Here is a 12,400-nt window from a genome sequence, read left to right as displayed (position 1 = left end):
AAGGGAAGACTAAGGCCTGCTCTACGCTGAAGGGTAAGGCTTTTGAGGCTGGTAACGCAGGCTGCTTACTGGCCAGGTAATGAGTTTACTGTTGAAGCCCTTCTTCTAAGTTCCCTCGACAGAGCTGTCCTTGAGGGGGAGATTTTTGTTATGGAAGGAAGTGGGCCTGTTCAGGCTGCCCTTTGGGTGGAGGATGGGGTCCATCTCCTGCAGAAACTCCTGGTGGCCTCTGGCTGTTAGCTGGGGCTGAACATCCCAACTCAGAGAGCCTGGGACCCCTGGACTCAGCCACCTCGTTTCCCTCTTTCTCTGCAGTGCGCCAGTATGCAGACATCTGTCTGTTTAACACAGCCCAGTACAAGTGCCCTGTGGCCATGGAAGAGGCTGAGTAAGTGAGCACAAGCCCAGCCTTGGACGGGTGGAATCAGCTGGGGAAAAGAGAAGCCCTGGGTCCAGTTACAGGTCCAGTAGCTGTTCTCCACCTGGCAGAGGGTCTGGCCTTAGACTTGCTGCTCAGCGTAGTTGGCCCTGAATAGCTTTTTTAAAAACCACCTAGCCACTTGGTTTAGCTACGAGGAAATACATGCTCCAGTCAGGGTAAAGACCCACTAAAACTAGAATGCAAAATAAGAGCTAGTGAATCTGCGAGGAGTGGGGCTGTGGAAACCTAGATTGCCTGGAGCCTTCTGAACTGGGGTTGCCGCTGCCCCCAGTGTGCAGAGAAGGAAGTGGGGGCAGAGAGATGTGACTTGCTCAACCTCACAGGGCTGGCCAGTGGCAGAGCTGGGGCTCCAAGGCTTGCTGCACCCCAGCTCTCTTATTGTTGAACAGGGGCTGGGGGGTGGAGCAAAAGTAGGTAAAAACTGAACAACCCAAACACCTTACACACGATGGACAGAGATGAGATACAGCAAGTAAGGTCTTCATTGTAGAACTTAGGAGGTGAGTGATCACTGCACAATTCTTTCAGTTTTCCTATGTTTGAAATTTTTTCATAGTAATACGTTAGGGGAAAAACAGGCCACCCTCTCTCCACTAAAAAAAATTATCCTAGTCATACAGCACAGGGCCAAACAGTACAATGAATTTTTAAAAACTTGCAGCTGCTTAGAAACCACGAATGAAGTTGATGGATCACCCCAGAGTCCCTGTTGTTTGCATGTGGAGCAGAGATGTCCCCTTTTGGGTGGCAGTGGTCTCCCTGCCAGAGCTGGGCCTAAAGGTGGGCCCTTCACAGGGGAGGGAGGCTTAGAGCAGGGCTGGGCTCTGTGTCCTGGGTGGGCCGGGGGTGAGGCTGGGGTTGGCTCTGGGGGCATCTCCACACTAGTCCCCTTCTTTCCAGTGACACAGTGGCACCCAGCTCTACGTTCTGCAAAGTCTACACGCTGACCCCCTTCCTGGCCAACAATCGAGAGAAGCGGGGCCTCGCCCTGGACGGGAAGCTCAAACACGAGGACACAAACCTGGCCTCCAGCACCCTGTGAGGACCCACCCTCCCTAGTCCCAGGCTCCCCACTGTGTGTTAGTCGCTCAGTCGTGTCTGACTCTTTGTGACCCCATGGACTGCAGCCTGCCAAGGCTCCTCTGTCTGTGGGATTTTCCAGGCAAGAACACTGGAGTGGGTTGTCGTGCCCTCCTCCAGGGGATCTTCCCCACCTAGGGATCAAAGCCAGGTCTTCTGCATTGGAGGCAGATTCTTTACCATCCTCCCCCAAATGGATCCACACCCACCTTGGTCCCAGCAGGGCCAGCACAGGCTTAGGCTACCCTCTCCCTGACCATTGCCAGGGCCTGTCCTCATGAGCTTGAACTGCCAGGGAAGCTGTCGCCCAATCCCACCCCTCTCCAGGGGTGCCCAGAGAACACGATGGACCACTCCACCAGGCACCCTTAGTCAGTGCCTTGCCGTGGGGAGGGTGACATGGAGAGGCTTTGTGCAGGAGGCAGCTGCTCCTGACCTGGTCGTGTCTTCAGCTGGATAGAGTGCGTCCCTGAGGCAGAGCAAGGCTGGAAGGAAGGATGGAAAGAAGGAAGGAAGGGCAGGAGGGGCTTCTGGAAGGGTCCTGGGAGGAGAGGATGAATGAGGACGGGTCTGGGAGTCCAGAGAGATGAGGGTGGTGAGCTGGGCTCAACCACATGTGGAGGTGTTTTGGAAGGAAGGGATCCCAGGGATCTTACCCCAAGGTCACCACTGCCTCTCTGAGGCCACCCTGCTCTAATGGACACCGGGGGTTATGAGGACCCCTCTTGCCCTGTCTGCTGAGGCCTGGCCCTTCCTGGGACCTGACCCACCTCTGCAGCACCTCTGCTCGGGATTCTAGCCCACACGCTGTCTCACCCGCCCCTGCATGTGCTACCCACTTCCCTTTTCTTCCCTGACTCAAATCCTACTTGCCTTCAACACCTAGTGAGCGCACCGCCTCCTGCAGGGTCTTTCCCTGTGCAGGCTCCCCTCCCTTCGTCTGCCCACTGCCCTCTCCTCTCTGCCAGCAGCAAGAGAAGGGGACGCCACCCAGCAGGAAGAGCCCACCCCTCACCTCCTTGCTGGGACTCGGCTCCGGGAGGGAAGGAGCTGGTTCCCAGCACAGCACAGCCAGACTTGGGGCCCAGCACTCTGAGTTCTTGCTCCCCAAGGGCAGGCCTCACCTTTCTCACACACTGGGCTCCGCCTGCACCTGGTGGCTGAGTGGTCAGGAGAGGGACCTGCGGCGCTGCCCTGGCACACCCCATCCTGCCGTGTCTCACAAGACCCATGAACCGGCTTCCCTACGTTGCCTTGCAGGTTGAGGGAAGGAGCCAACCGGGAGATCCTGGGCATCATTGTTTCCTACAAAGTGAAGGTGAAGCTGGTGGTGTCTCGTGGTGGGTGAGTGCTCCAGCCCAGCCCAGCCCAGCCCCCAAAGGGTGGGCGGGAAGGTCCCTGATGGCCACACCCAGTGCCCCATTCTGCCTACTTGCTGGATCTTGCCTTGTTCCTCTTCCTTCTCCTGTACCCTTTTCCCTTCCTGCTTCAGAGGCTTTCAGCCCCTCTCTTTTCCTCCCCTCTTTCTCCCCTCTCCCTTTTCTTCTTCCTCCTCTTTTACCTCCTCCTCCTCCTCTTCCCCGTCCCTGGTCTGGGCACATGGGAGGTGGCGGGAACATCCTAAGAGTCTGTGCCGTGGGGTTTCCAAGGGGTGCTGTGCCCCTCATCACATCTCAGGGCACAGCACCCACCATACCCCCACTTATGCCCAGGCTGATCTGCTGGGGAAGTGGCTCAAGGAGCTCAGAATCCCAGAGCTGGGTTGAGGGTGCTCTGACTGTCCCATTTTACAGACAGGGAAACAGAGGCCAAAACAGTTCCCCACACATTTCCCGAAATCTCCTTCTCTAACCTCAGGTCACAGGCTGGGTGCTGGGGTAACGACAGTAAACCAAACATATTCCCTGATCAGAACAGAGTCAGGTGGAAGCCCAGAAAGAACTCGCGCTTTTCCCCATATACTGAGCCAATAGGTTGTTATCAACCTAGAATTAGGATTTCTAATTTGTCAGAGGGATTTTTTTTAATTCATAAATTTCTTTGAAAAGATTGGAAAGCTAGTAGCATTAGACATCAAGTCTCCTTTATTTTTAGAAAATGCCTCCTGTGGTGGTGGTGTATAATACTGGCCATGTATTACAGGACATCTCAGAATTGCAGATCTCAAATCCTGTGTCCTCTGACTCTTGCAAGACCCTGGGGTCTTGTGCCTCAGGCTCCTTCTTGAGGCATCCTCAGGACATCCTGAAGTACTTCCTTCTGCCATTGGATAGCCCCAGCTTCCCCAGAGCCGGCAGCACAGGGCTGAACTTGTGTGTCTCCTTTACAGATGAGGACCCTGGGGCTGCCCTCGCAGGGAGTTTGGCTGAACCGGGCCTGTTCAGTCCCCCTGGCAGGGCTCACACCACTTCTGTATATCCCTGATGAGCGGTTATACCTGGGGTGGGTGGAGTGTGTCCCTGGGTCTAATCTACCCCAAAGTGTGGTGAATGAACTTGCTTTCTGTTTTCTTCCTCTCTGAACTCTCTCCTGACCACTTCTTCCGCCTCCTCTGACCCACCCAGCCTGTTGGGAGATCTTGCATCCAGGTAAAGCCCCTCCCTTCAACCTGATCAACCCACCTTCCTGAAGGGCCCAGAGAGCATTGTCCTGACTGTCCAGAGCCACGGGCCCTGGGTAGGAAGGACGCTTAGCACTCAGTTTTTTGATTGCCAGGCTCAGGCACGTGTGGGAACTAGGACTCTCTCCGGAGGGGCTGGGGGGGTGCGGTTTCTCCTTTCAAACCTTGCCCTGCTCTTCCATCCCATCCAAGTGACAAGGACCTTTGCAAACAGCAAAGTGGGCTTCGGTGATCTGGGAGTGGCCCCAGTCAGTCTGTTTTACGGGATGTTTTGGATAAACTCAGGCTTCGTGGCTTTCAAACCCTTCTACATGAATGAGAACTAACTGCTGGCTGAGTGTTGCTAAGAAGTCCTGAGGAGCTCTGCTTCTGTAGACAAGACTCCTTGGAACCAGCTGGATCCGCATGCATTTTCCGCAAATTCGTGTGCCCCAAACCCAGTGGCTTTGCTTCCTCCTGTCCCAGGAAGCTAATATTGCTCATCCCAAGAAACCTTAGTCCGTTAGGAGAAGTGAAATTAATTCAATTCAACTTGATTCAATCTAATTCAGTAAGGAGTTCTTGAACCCAGACTTGAGCCCAGCCTTATGAGGGAGACTGAGGTCCCAGAGAGGAATCAGACACACTCCCTGCCCATGGTTGCTTGTCACCTGGTGGAAGGAAGGTTAAGGTCCACATTCTTCCATCCATATTCCGAATGGCAGTCTCAATCTTCCACCAGCTTCCATTCTGATAGCTCACTTTTCCAAGTGAACTGAAGAAGCTGTCCTCTATGGAAGCAAAAAACAAAACCAAAGTCAAACAAAAAAGCCACATTGTTTCAATAGCTTTATGAAACCTCCATGTCCCTGTTGAGGGGAAGTCATGACTCTGGCAGGCACAAGCCTCACAGTTTAACCAAGCCTTTTACCTACATTACCTCCTGGAAGTGGTTCTAGAAGGTGAGTAGAGTTAGCACTGTTTTCTAGGTGAGCTCAGTGAGACTTAAAGATGTAAACTGCTCCTCAGTGAATAGAGGGGCTAGGGAAACATCCCTTCCTGGTTGTATAATTGGTTCCCCTGACCACTTCATCCCTTGCCCCATCCTCCCCTCAACCCGGCCCTGGCAGCAAAGTCAGTAAGGTGATGTGCCTGGAGGTGCTCAGGGTTGACAGGGCCTCGTAGGGTGACCCTCCCCTGCAGAGTAGAGGAGCTTTCCAGGCTGCCTTTGTCCAGAGTGGAGAGAGAAGCTGGGTGGAATCACCTTCTCAGTTCTGAGTTGTTATCACACAGGGTTAAGGGTGTGAATTAGGGAGTCAGAATCCTCAGCCTGTCACTTTCTTTTAATAGCTGTAGAGCCTTGGACAAGGTATGTTTTCTCCTTGGTCTCAGTTTCCCAATCTGTACATTGGGTATAATAGTAGGGTTGTTGTGAAGATTAAAAAGAGTGACTCTAGAGTACTGCTTGGTGTAAAGTCAGCACCCTGTCAGTATCTGTTGTTGTTATTATTCTGTCAGTCAGGGCCAAGGGCAGAGAAGCCTGGTCAGAAGCACTAACCAGTAGCACCACCTCTTCCACCCTTCCACCCCCATAGGGCTTCAAGGCTCTGAGCACAGTGTAGACAACTCTGTGTAGACAACTGAGACCTGGGTCCCATCCAGCTTGAATTTGATTAAACTGCCCTCAGCAGTGCATCATCTAGGTTGCAGGGGGCACTGTCATAGGCCCCGCTGGAGATGTTGAGAGATAGTAGAGTGAGGGTGGGAGGAGTTTCAATCAGGAAGTTGGGAAGGGCAGTGGCAGGGGAGGCTGGGCTGTGACCATTGGAGGTCCGCAGGATCTTGGGGCCCCTCTGGAGCCACCCGGTAAGCATGCTCACTGCCCCGTGCCACCTCCCAGCTCATGGGAATTCAAGGAGCCTTCTCGGGGAAGGGGAAGTTTCCACTTCTTTCAGGAGCCAGAAGAGGTATCCCAGATAGGCTGATGCTCAGAGAGTGGTGGGACCGGGGCTTGGGGCCAGATTTCCTGCCACTTGGTCCAGAGCTACCTCCTCTGATCACAAAACCTTTCCCAGTCCTCAGACTGATGGGGCATTGAGTCTGGGATTGGACTCAAGGCTCAACCTGTCTGGGTCTCTTTCAGCGATGTGGCCGTGGAACTGCCTTTCACCCTAATGCACCCCAAGCCCAAAGAGGAACCCCCACATCGGGAAGGTAAGCAGCATCTTGGGTTCTTGGGATAGGGTTTCCCTGTCACCCCGCCTCTCACTGAGTCAGCCTTCAGCCCAGGGTCACCCCTCTTCCCCAGTTCATGGGATCTTTTGTGAGGCCCACACTCCTATTTGTATCTGACTCCCCAGTAGACAGAAGGGTCTGGCTCTGTTCTCTGTGGGCTGGGGGTGGTGAGGGTGGTGGGAAGGGCCATGTCAGGAGCCCTTGTCTTGCATCCAGGGACAGTTGAAGGGTCTGCATGGATAGGATGATATCTGGGCACACCATCCCGGTGATATTTCCAAGTGATACCAGATTGGTCATATTTCATTAAACCTAAGACTGTTTCAGTCAAAAGAGACATTATAGCACTTACTACAAAGAAAGAAAAATGTCCCCATAATTAAACTATGACGTGCCAATGACTGTAAAACAAACCGCAAGTTCAGAGATGTGAAAATGTGAGTAAATAGTTATATTAGAATTAGTGAGTCAGGCATGCAGCAAATGAATCTAAGTTGTGTTGGAGACATGCGAAAAAGAGCAGGGTCCAGAGATTTTCCGTTCCCCTGGCGCTGCTCCCTGGCCCTCCTTGGCTCTCCCTGGACCCTCCTCCCTGCATTTAAGCTGATTTGAGGTGTTTCTGAGACCAGGGACCAGCCCTGGCTTCCTCACTCCCGCTTTTTCCTTTCCCTCCCCTACCTTAGCTTAGTTGTCCGGGGGTGAGGACCTGTGCCCACCTGCCCCCTCACTCACTCGCCAGTAACCCGTGGGCGGTCATCTGCCCTGTGTTTAGTTCCAGAGCACGAGACGCCAGTAGACACCAATCTCATAGAACTTGACACCAAGTAAGCAGAACCCTGCCTGCAGACATGGGCGGGGTGGGCCTCGGGAGGTGGGCGGGGCTACCTGGTTATATGCATTTATGCTAATTAACCCCGAGGAGCAGCGGTCTAACCCGTCTGCTGAGAGCTGCCTCTGCTCGCCTCTTCAGCAACCCGCTTGCCTGCATGTGACTTGAAGGACCCTCGGTGCCTGTTCCTCTTCCTCCTGCCTTGGTGGGGTCTGTCTTCCTCCCTCGTCCTTGCACGTCCGTCAGTCCGTCAGTCCGTTCGTCCATCCACAGCACCTGCTCGGCTGTCACAGGGCTGGTTTGTGGCCCTGGGCTGGGACCCTCCTACTTGGCTGGTGTCCAGCCAGTGGAATCAGGCTGTGGGGTGGGGAAGGTTCTGGGGATCTTCTTGTTTCTGACTCTTGAGGACCAGTATGGATGGCCCTGTGGTCAAAGGCTGTCACCTCACAGGACAGTGGCCAGAGGGGAGGACCTGGGCAAACGTGAACCACCTCCAGGTCCAAGCAGCTTTCTTGCTCCAGCTCCAAATCTATGCTTCCTTTGTCCTCTAGGAGATGTGTCGGGTCTTAAGTCAGCCCATGGAGGATACCCCGTGCAGTTGGCTGAATTCTGTGGGGCTGGGGCCTGGAGAGTGGGCCCATGTGGACATGTTTTATTAGTAGAAGGGAGCTCACTGTTCTTTGAGTCAGCCCTTACCCTGGAACCCCTCTCAGGCACCCTCTTTCTCCACTCATATTTTTTCCGCTCCCCACCCTTATTGGGCTTTGCGTAGCCCCCACCCCAGCCCCCACAGACCTTGTGTATCCAAAATCCCTCAGGGTAGAATGTGAGCTGACATTTCCCTGGAGAAAGGGCCTTTGGGGTTTTCTCAGAAAACAGGAATGCTTCCTGAGGGTAGTTCTTTGGGTGGGGGCCTGTTCTTGGGGGACTCAGAATATGCTGTGAAACTGCTGTCGGCCTGGCCTCTTTGTGGAAATAAGTTCCTCCTCTGGCCCTAACCCTGCCTCACTCCCGGCCCCCACCCACAATTTGATGTGTGCCTGAACCCCAGCTTCTCAAGAGCTGGGTCGATTTCCAGCCCTTAGCAAACTCATGCCTCCCTCTGGTATTTCTGCAACTGGCTGGTCCCACTGTCATTGATGGGCATCCAGATGTGCTGGCCTGGCAGGCCTTTCTATCCAAGACCAGTCCCAGAGGCCGGCCTCTGGGTCCTGCTGGGCTGTGCAGGCCCTCCGACCCCTCTGGGTAAGCCTCCTCTCCCTGCCCTGCAAACATGCCTGTTTTCCTTGTCTTTCCCACCAGCGATGATGACATTGTGTTTGAGGACTTTGCCCGCCAGAGACTAAAAGGCATGAAGGATGACAAGGAGGAAGAGGAGGATGGTACCGGCTCTCCGCGGCTCAACGACAGATAGACTGGGGCCGCCCTCCCTCCGGGCAGCTCCAGGTCCACTCTCATGCGCTAGGATGCTTGTTCGTCTTCTTCCTGTCCTGGCTCCCCTTCCCCTTTGTTCTTCCAGTTTCTACCAGGGGGCCCAGCGGTCTTCCAGGTCACGATGGGAACCCCTGGCCTCAGGATTGGCCCCCATCACCATGCCAGCTGGGCCACAGGCAACACCCTCACCCTCTCACTGCATCACTTCTCCATCCCTCCTGTTTTCCTGTTGACCCCCAGACAGGCCAGCACGGCTCTGGCTTTAGAATTTGACTTGGGATGGGGAGCAGAAAGGGGCAGATGGGGCACAAGGGCTTGGCGGGTTGGGGATGGAGGCTCAAGACACGTGAGAGGATGTGGCCGCTGTCCCGGGTGATGAATACAGTTCTGGCAGCTAAAACGTGACCGCTTTGAAGGCCACTCTCCTCTGGCTGGGAGGGGACAGGCCCATGGATAGATTTTCCACACAGTTTTGCTTGAAGTTCGGACCCACCAAACACCTGTCTTCTTCCTCCCTCATCCCTGTCCCTGTCCCTCTGTGACTGACAGTGACCTTGGTGAAGGTTTGTAGACCCCAGGAATGGAGCAAAGCAGTTGGGCTGACTTTCTTACCAGCAGTTACCTAGTCTAAGGCAAGTCGTGTGAAGTAGCCCAAGTCTATGTCAGTATCATCAGGATGTAATATCCTAGCTGCCTGTATCTTGCGTGTGTGTCATCCACAGATATGCACAGACTGCGACAGAGAGAAGGGAGGGGCCTTCGGAAAGCACCAAGGTCTTGAGGAGGTGTCCTGAAGGGTGACTCTGAGATGGGGGTGGGATGAGAAGATGAGAGTCTGCCCAGCTCCCTTCCTTAAGAGGGATCAGCGATCTGGTGGGAAGCAAGGCTGAAGAGTCAGAACGATTGAGGCCACCAATGTCTTCCTGCCCTTGCAGGTCTCCAGGGCTGGACTGGAAGAGAGCCCCTGAGACCACCATGCCCACAGTCAAAGGGGGTCCCTCCATAGAAGGTAGCAAGGTCCACTGAGTTGTCCTTACCTAAAAGGAAAGGGAACTCTTTTGTTTCCTTGGGGAGCTGATGACCACCCCCCGCCAATACACACACACTCACACACACACACACAGTGGTTCCCACTTTCATGGGTGTGCAGTACCCATGGGCTGATGTTGGTGTGATTAGGACATGGGGCATACTTCCAGGGCAATGGGGCAGGCAGACGATGAGGCAGAAAGTGTTAAAAGTTAACTGTTTTTCTCTGACCTTTGATGCTCACTGCTGTGTGACTTTGGGCAAGTTCCTTTCCATCTCTGGGCCTCAGTACTTCACCTAGAAAACCAAGGGGTTCGAGCAGATGATCACAAGGGGCCCTCCCAGCTCTGCCTCCAAGAATTTGTGAACATTAGAGTTTCTGGTCTGGTGGGTGGAACCAGAACCACTGATTCTGGTCTGTCTGCCACCAGTGAGGAGTCACTGAACCTGGGGGTGGCAGGGCAATAGAGGGCACCTAGCACCACCACCCTACACCCACTCCAGGCCGAAGAAGGGCCCTTCTAAGGTCCCTAGACCGGGCCAGGGTGAGGGGTTGCCTGATGTCAAGCTGTGGCTGTAGTTAGCATGAGCCACTTGGCCCTAGGGACCAAGTATTACAGAAGGTATTGTATTTGCTTGTATTTGCTGAGGCGTGGCAGGGGGAGGGGAGGAGAGCTTGCAATAGACACGGTACTACTTCACACCCTCTTTGGATGTCCTGAAGTTTGCCTCATACCCAAGCAGATGTATTGATTAGCAGGGCAAGGGGACCTCTTCCTCCTTTCTGTCTGTGTCCCATACTTGTGAAAAGGGAGATGGCCAAGTTTCATTATATAAGCTGGATCTCAGCTCTTCAGTTCATCCCCTCCTGGGATGGACTTTGCAACCCTTTTCCGTGGTGAAATTACCCAGTTCATATGCCTGGCACTGCACCCCCGCCCTTCCCTGCTGAATCGCACTCCAGGGACCCCCACTCCAGGTCAGAAACAAGCCAGCCTGGGACAGTCGCACTCCCCCAGTCAATCCTAGGGTCCCAGCTGCATCCAGTCCCTCCCAGAGCTTGCTGGACAGTTTGTACCTCATTGGGCAGCTGGAGAGTTAATGAACTGTTGGAACAAGGTGTGGCAAGCATACGCTCTTCAGGGTTGCCTTCTGGAACCTTTGGGGCTGGTACAAGACCCTTTAGGATGTGTGGTGATCACTTACCTACAAATAGACCTTTCTCCATGTCCCTAACGCAGTCACACAAAAGCTTTGTCAGGCTGGTTTCTTAATCTCCTTCCACCTCAAAATCACACTGACCATTTTGGGTTTATCACAGTGCTGAACTGAAATTTTCCAGCTGCAAAAAGCATCATGGCCTATTTAACCTTTTATTTCCTCTTTGGGCCCAGGACTACAGAAGAGCAGTGGTCAAGTTCACTTGGCTTAACCATGCTTGGTTGACAACTTCTCCACTTGGTGCTAAGCACTGGAGACGCAGTTGGGTCAGTCCCAGCCCCTGTCCTCAGAAAGTGGTCAAGGGGGAGTTACAGGGGAAGTGATGAGGGGCCATTGCCTTCAGGGCTCCATGGTTGCTGCTAGCCTGTACGGTGCCTTGATGTGAGTTAGAAACAGTGCCTCTTCCAGGTGGATTCAACCCTCTTAGGAATGCACAGCTTCCCAAGTGGTCACAGGCTGGAGTTCAGCCCCACATGTCCCTGAGCTGAGTGCCCTCCTGCATACCCATGCATGGCAGCACAGTGAACACTCAGGCTTCTTCCTGAGAAAGGCCCAGATTATCTTTCCAAGCCTCTGGTTGGCTCCATACCCCACCCAATCCTGCAGCCCCTTCTCTGCAGGGCCCCTCTCCATCTGGAGTCAGCCTGTCCCGGGGAACCCCTGGAGTGAAACGGGGTGGGGAGCCCCACTCAGCTCCAGGCACCAGCCCACAGTCCTGGCACTCTCTGTCCGCATATTTGTGACCTGTGCTGACCACATCTCTCCACACTGAGATTTTGCAGTGGGTGGCATGTAGATAGCAGTCTGGGCAGGAAGAAAGAGCATGACCTGAGTGAAAGTCTACAGGCAGAGAGTCAGCTGGACTTCCTCACCTTCCCAACCAAGAGAGGAGTGCAGTCCTTGTGAAGATAAGGACTGAGTTCTTTGGCTGGACTCCACCGGCCTCCTCGGTCTCAGAGCCCAGACCGGCAAGGTGAGCTCACTTGGGTCTTGGTTCGCTGGGGGATTACTGACAAGCTGGTACCATATGGTGCAGTGAAGAGTACCCTGGCCCAGAAGTCCACGATGCCTCTACCCACTGGCTGTCGCTACGCAGCCGAGGAGCCTTGGATGTCTCATTCAACCTCCTGGGCTTGGTTTCTGTAACTGTAAAATGGGACAGTCATTTCTTTCCCACCCGTCTCAAGGGACTTGTGAGGCCCAAAGGAGATGAAAATCAGTTTTGTAATCTGCAAATGGCTGCTCAGGCCGTGGCCTGCCACTGCGCGGGAGCAGCCCAGGGTCACACAAGAAGTGTGGTGCCAGTTGAGCCCTCCCACCCACCCCCTCCATCTCTTGCTCCCATCTCACTTAGGTAGAGGTCAACCAGAATGAGAGGAGGTCAATTTGGCTTTGATGACCCAGATGAGAAGGAAATTCAGACACTGTTCAGGAATGCCTGCCCCCCCCCCCCCGCCGCCCCCCCCCCACCCCAGGCTGTGATCCCAGCAACCAAAACAGAGAGACATGGATAGTGTCAGTGATTGGGGAG

The 12,400-nt window shown here is 54.2% G+C and overlaps 1 protein-coding gene across 2 annotated transcripts in view; it reads left to right on the top strand.

The window, feature by feature from the left end:
- The window catches only part of ARRB1 (arrestin beta 1), a 74,775-nt gene extending 62,586 nt beyond the window's left edge, over positions 1 to 12,189 (top strand). Inside the window, exons 10-16 of one of the 2 annotated variants that reach the window (XM_052652086.1) lie at positions 316 to 388; positions 1,343 to 1,480; positions 2,783 to 2,866; positions 4,087 to 4,110; positions 6,265 to 6,335; positions 7,129 to 7,180; positions 8,488 to 12,189. In XM_052652086.1, coding sequence (XP_052508046.1) covers positions 316 to 388; positions 1,343 to 1,480; positions 2,783 to 2,866; positions 4,087 to 4,110; positions 6,265 to 6,335; positions 7,129 to 7,180; positions 8,488 to 8,599 — 554 coding nt within the window. In that variant the 3' untranslated portion in view covers positions 8,600 to 12,189. The remainder of the gene's footprint in view (positions 1 to 315; positions 389 to 1,342; positions 1,481 to 2,782; positions 2,867 to 4,086; positions 4,111 to 6,264; positions 6,336 to 7,128; positions 7,181 to 8,487) is intronic. The other variant, XM_052652087.1, reaches the window with a different exon arrangement.
- Positions 12,190 to 12,400: the final 211 nt, after the last annotated feature.

The sequence above is a fragment of the Budorcas taxicolor genome, chromosome 15 (genome assembly GCF_023091745.1).
Source record: "Budorcas taxicolor isolate Tak-1 chromosome 15, Takin1.1, whole genome shotgun sequence".
In the NCBI taxonomy this organism is placed as follows: Eukaryota; Metazoa; Chordata; class Mammalia; order Artiodactyla; family Bovidae; genus Budorcas; species Budorcas taxicolor.
The sequence above is the reverse complement of the archived record's forward strand: the minus strand, read 5'-3'. Positions and strand labels throughout refer to the sequence as shown.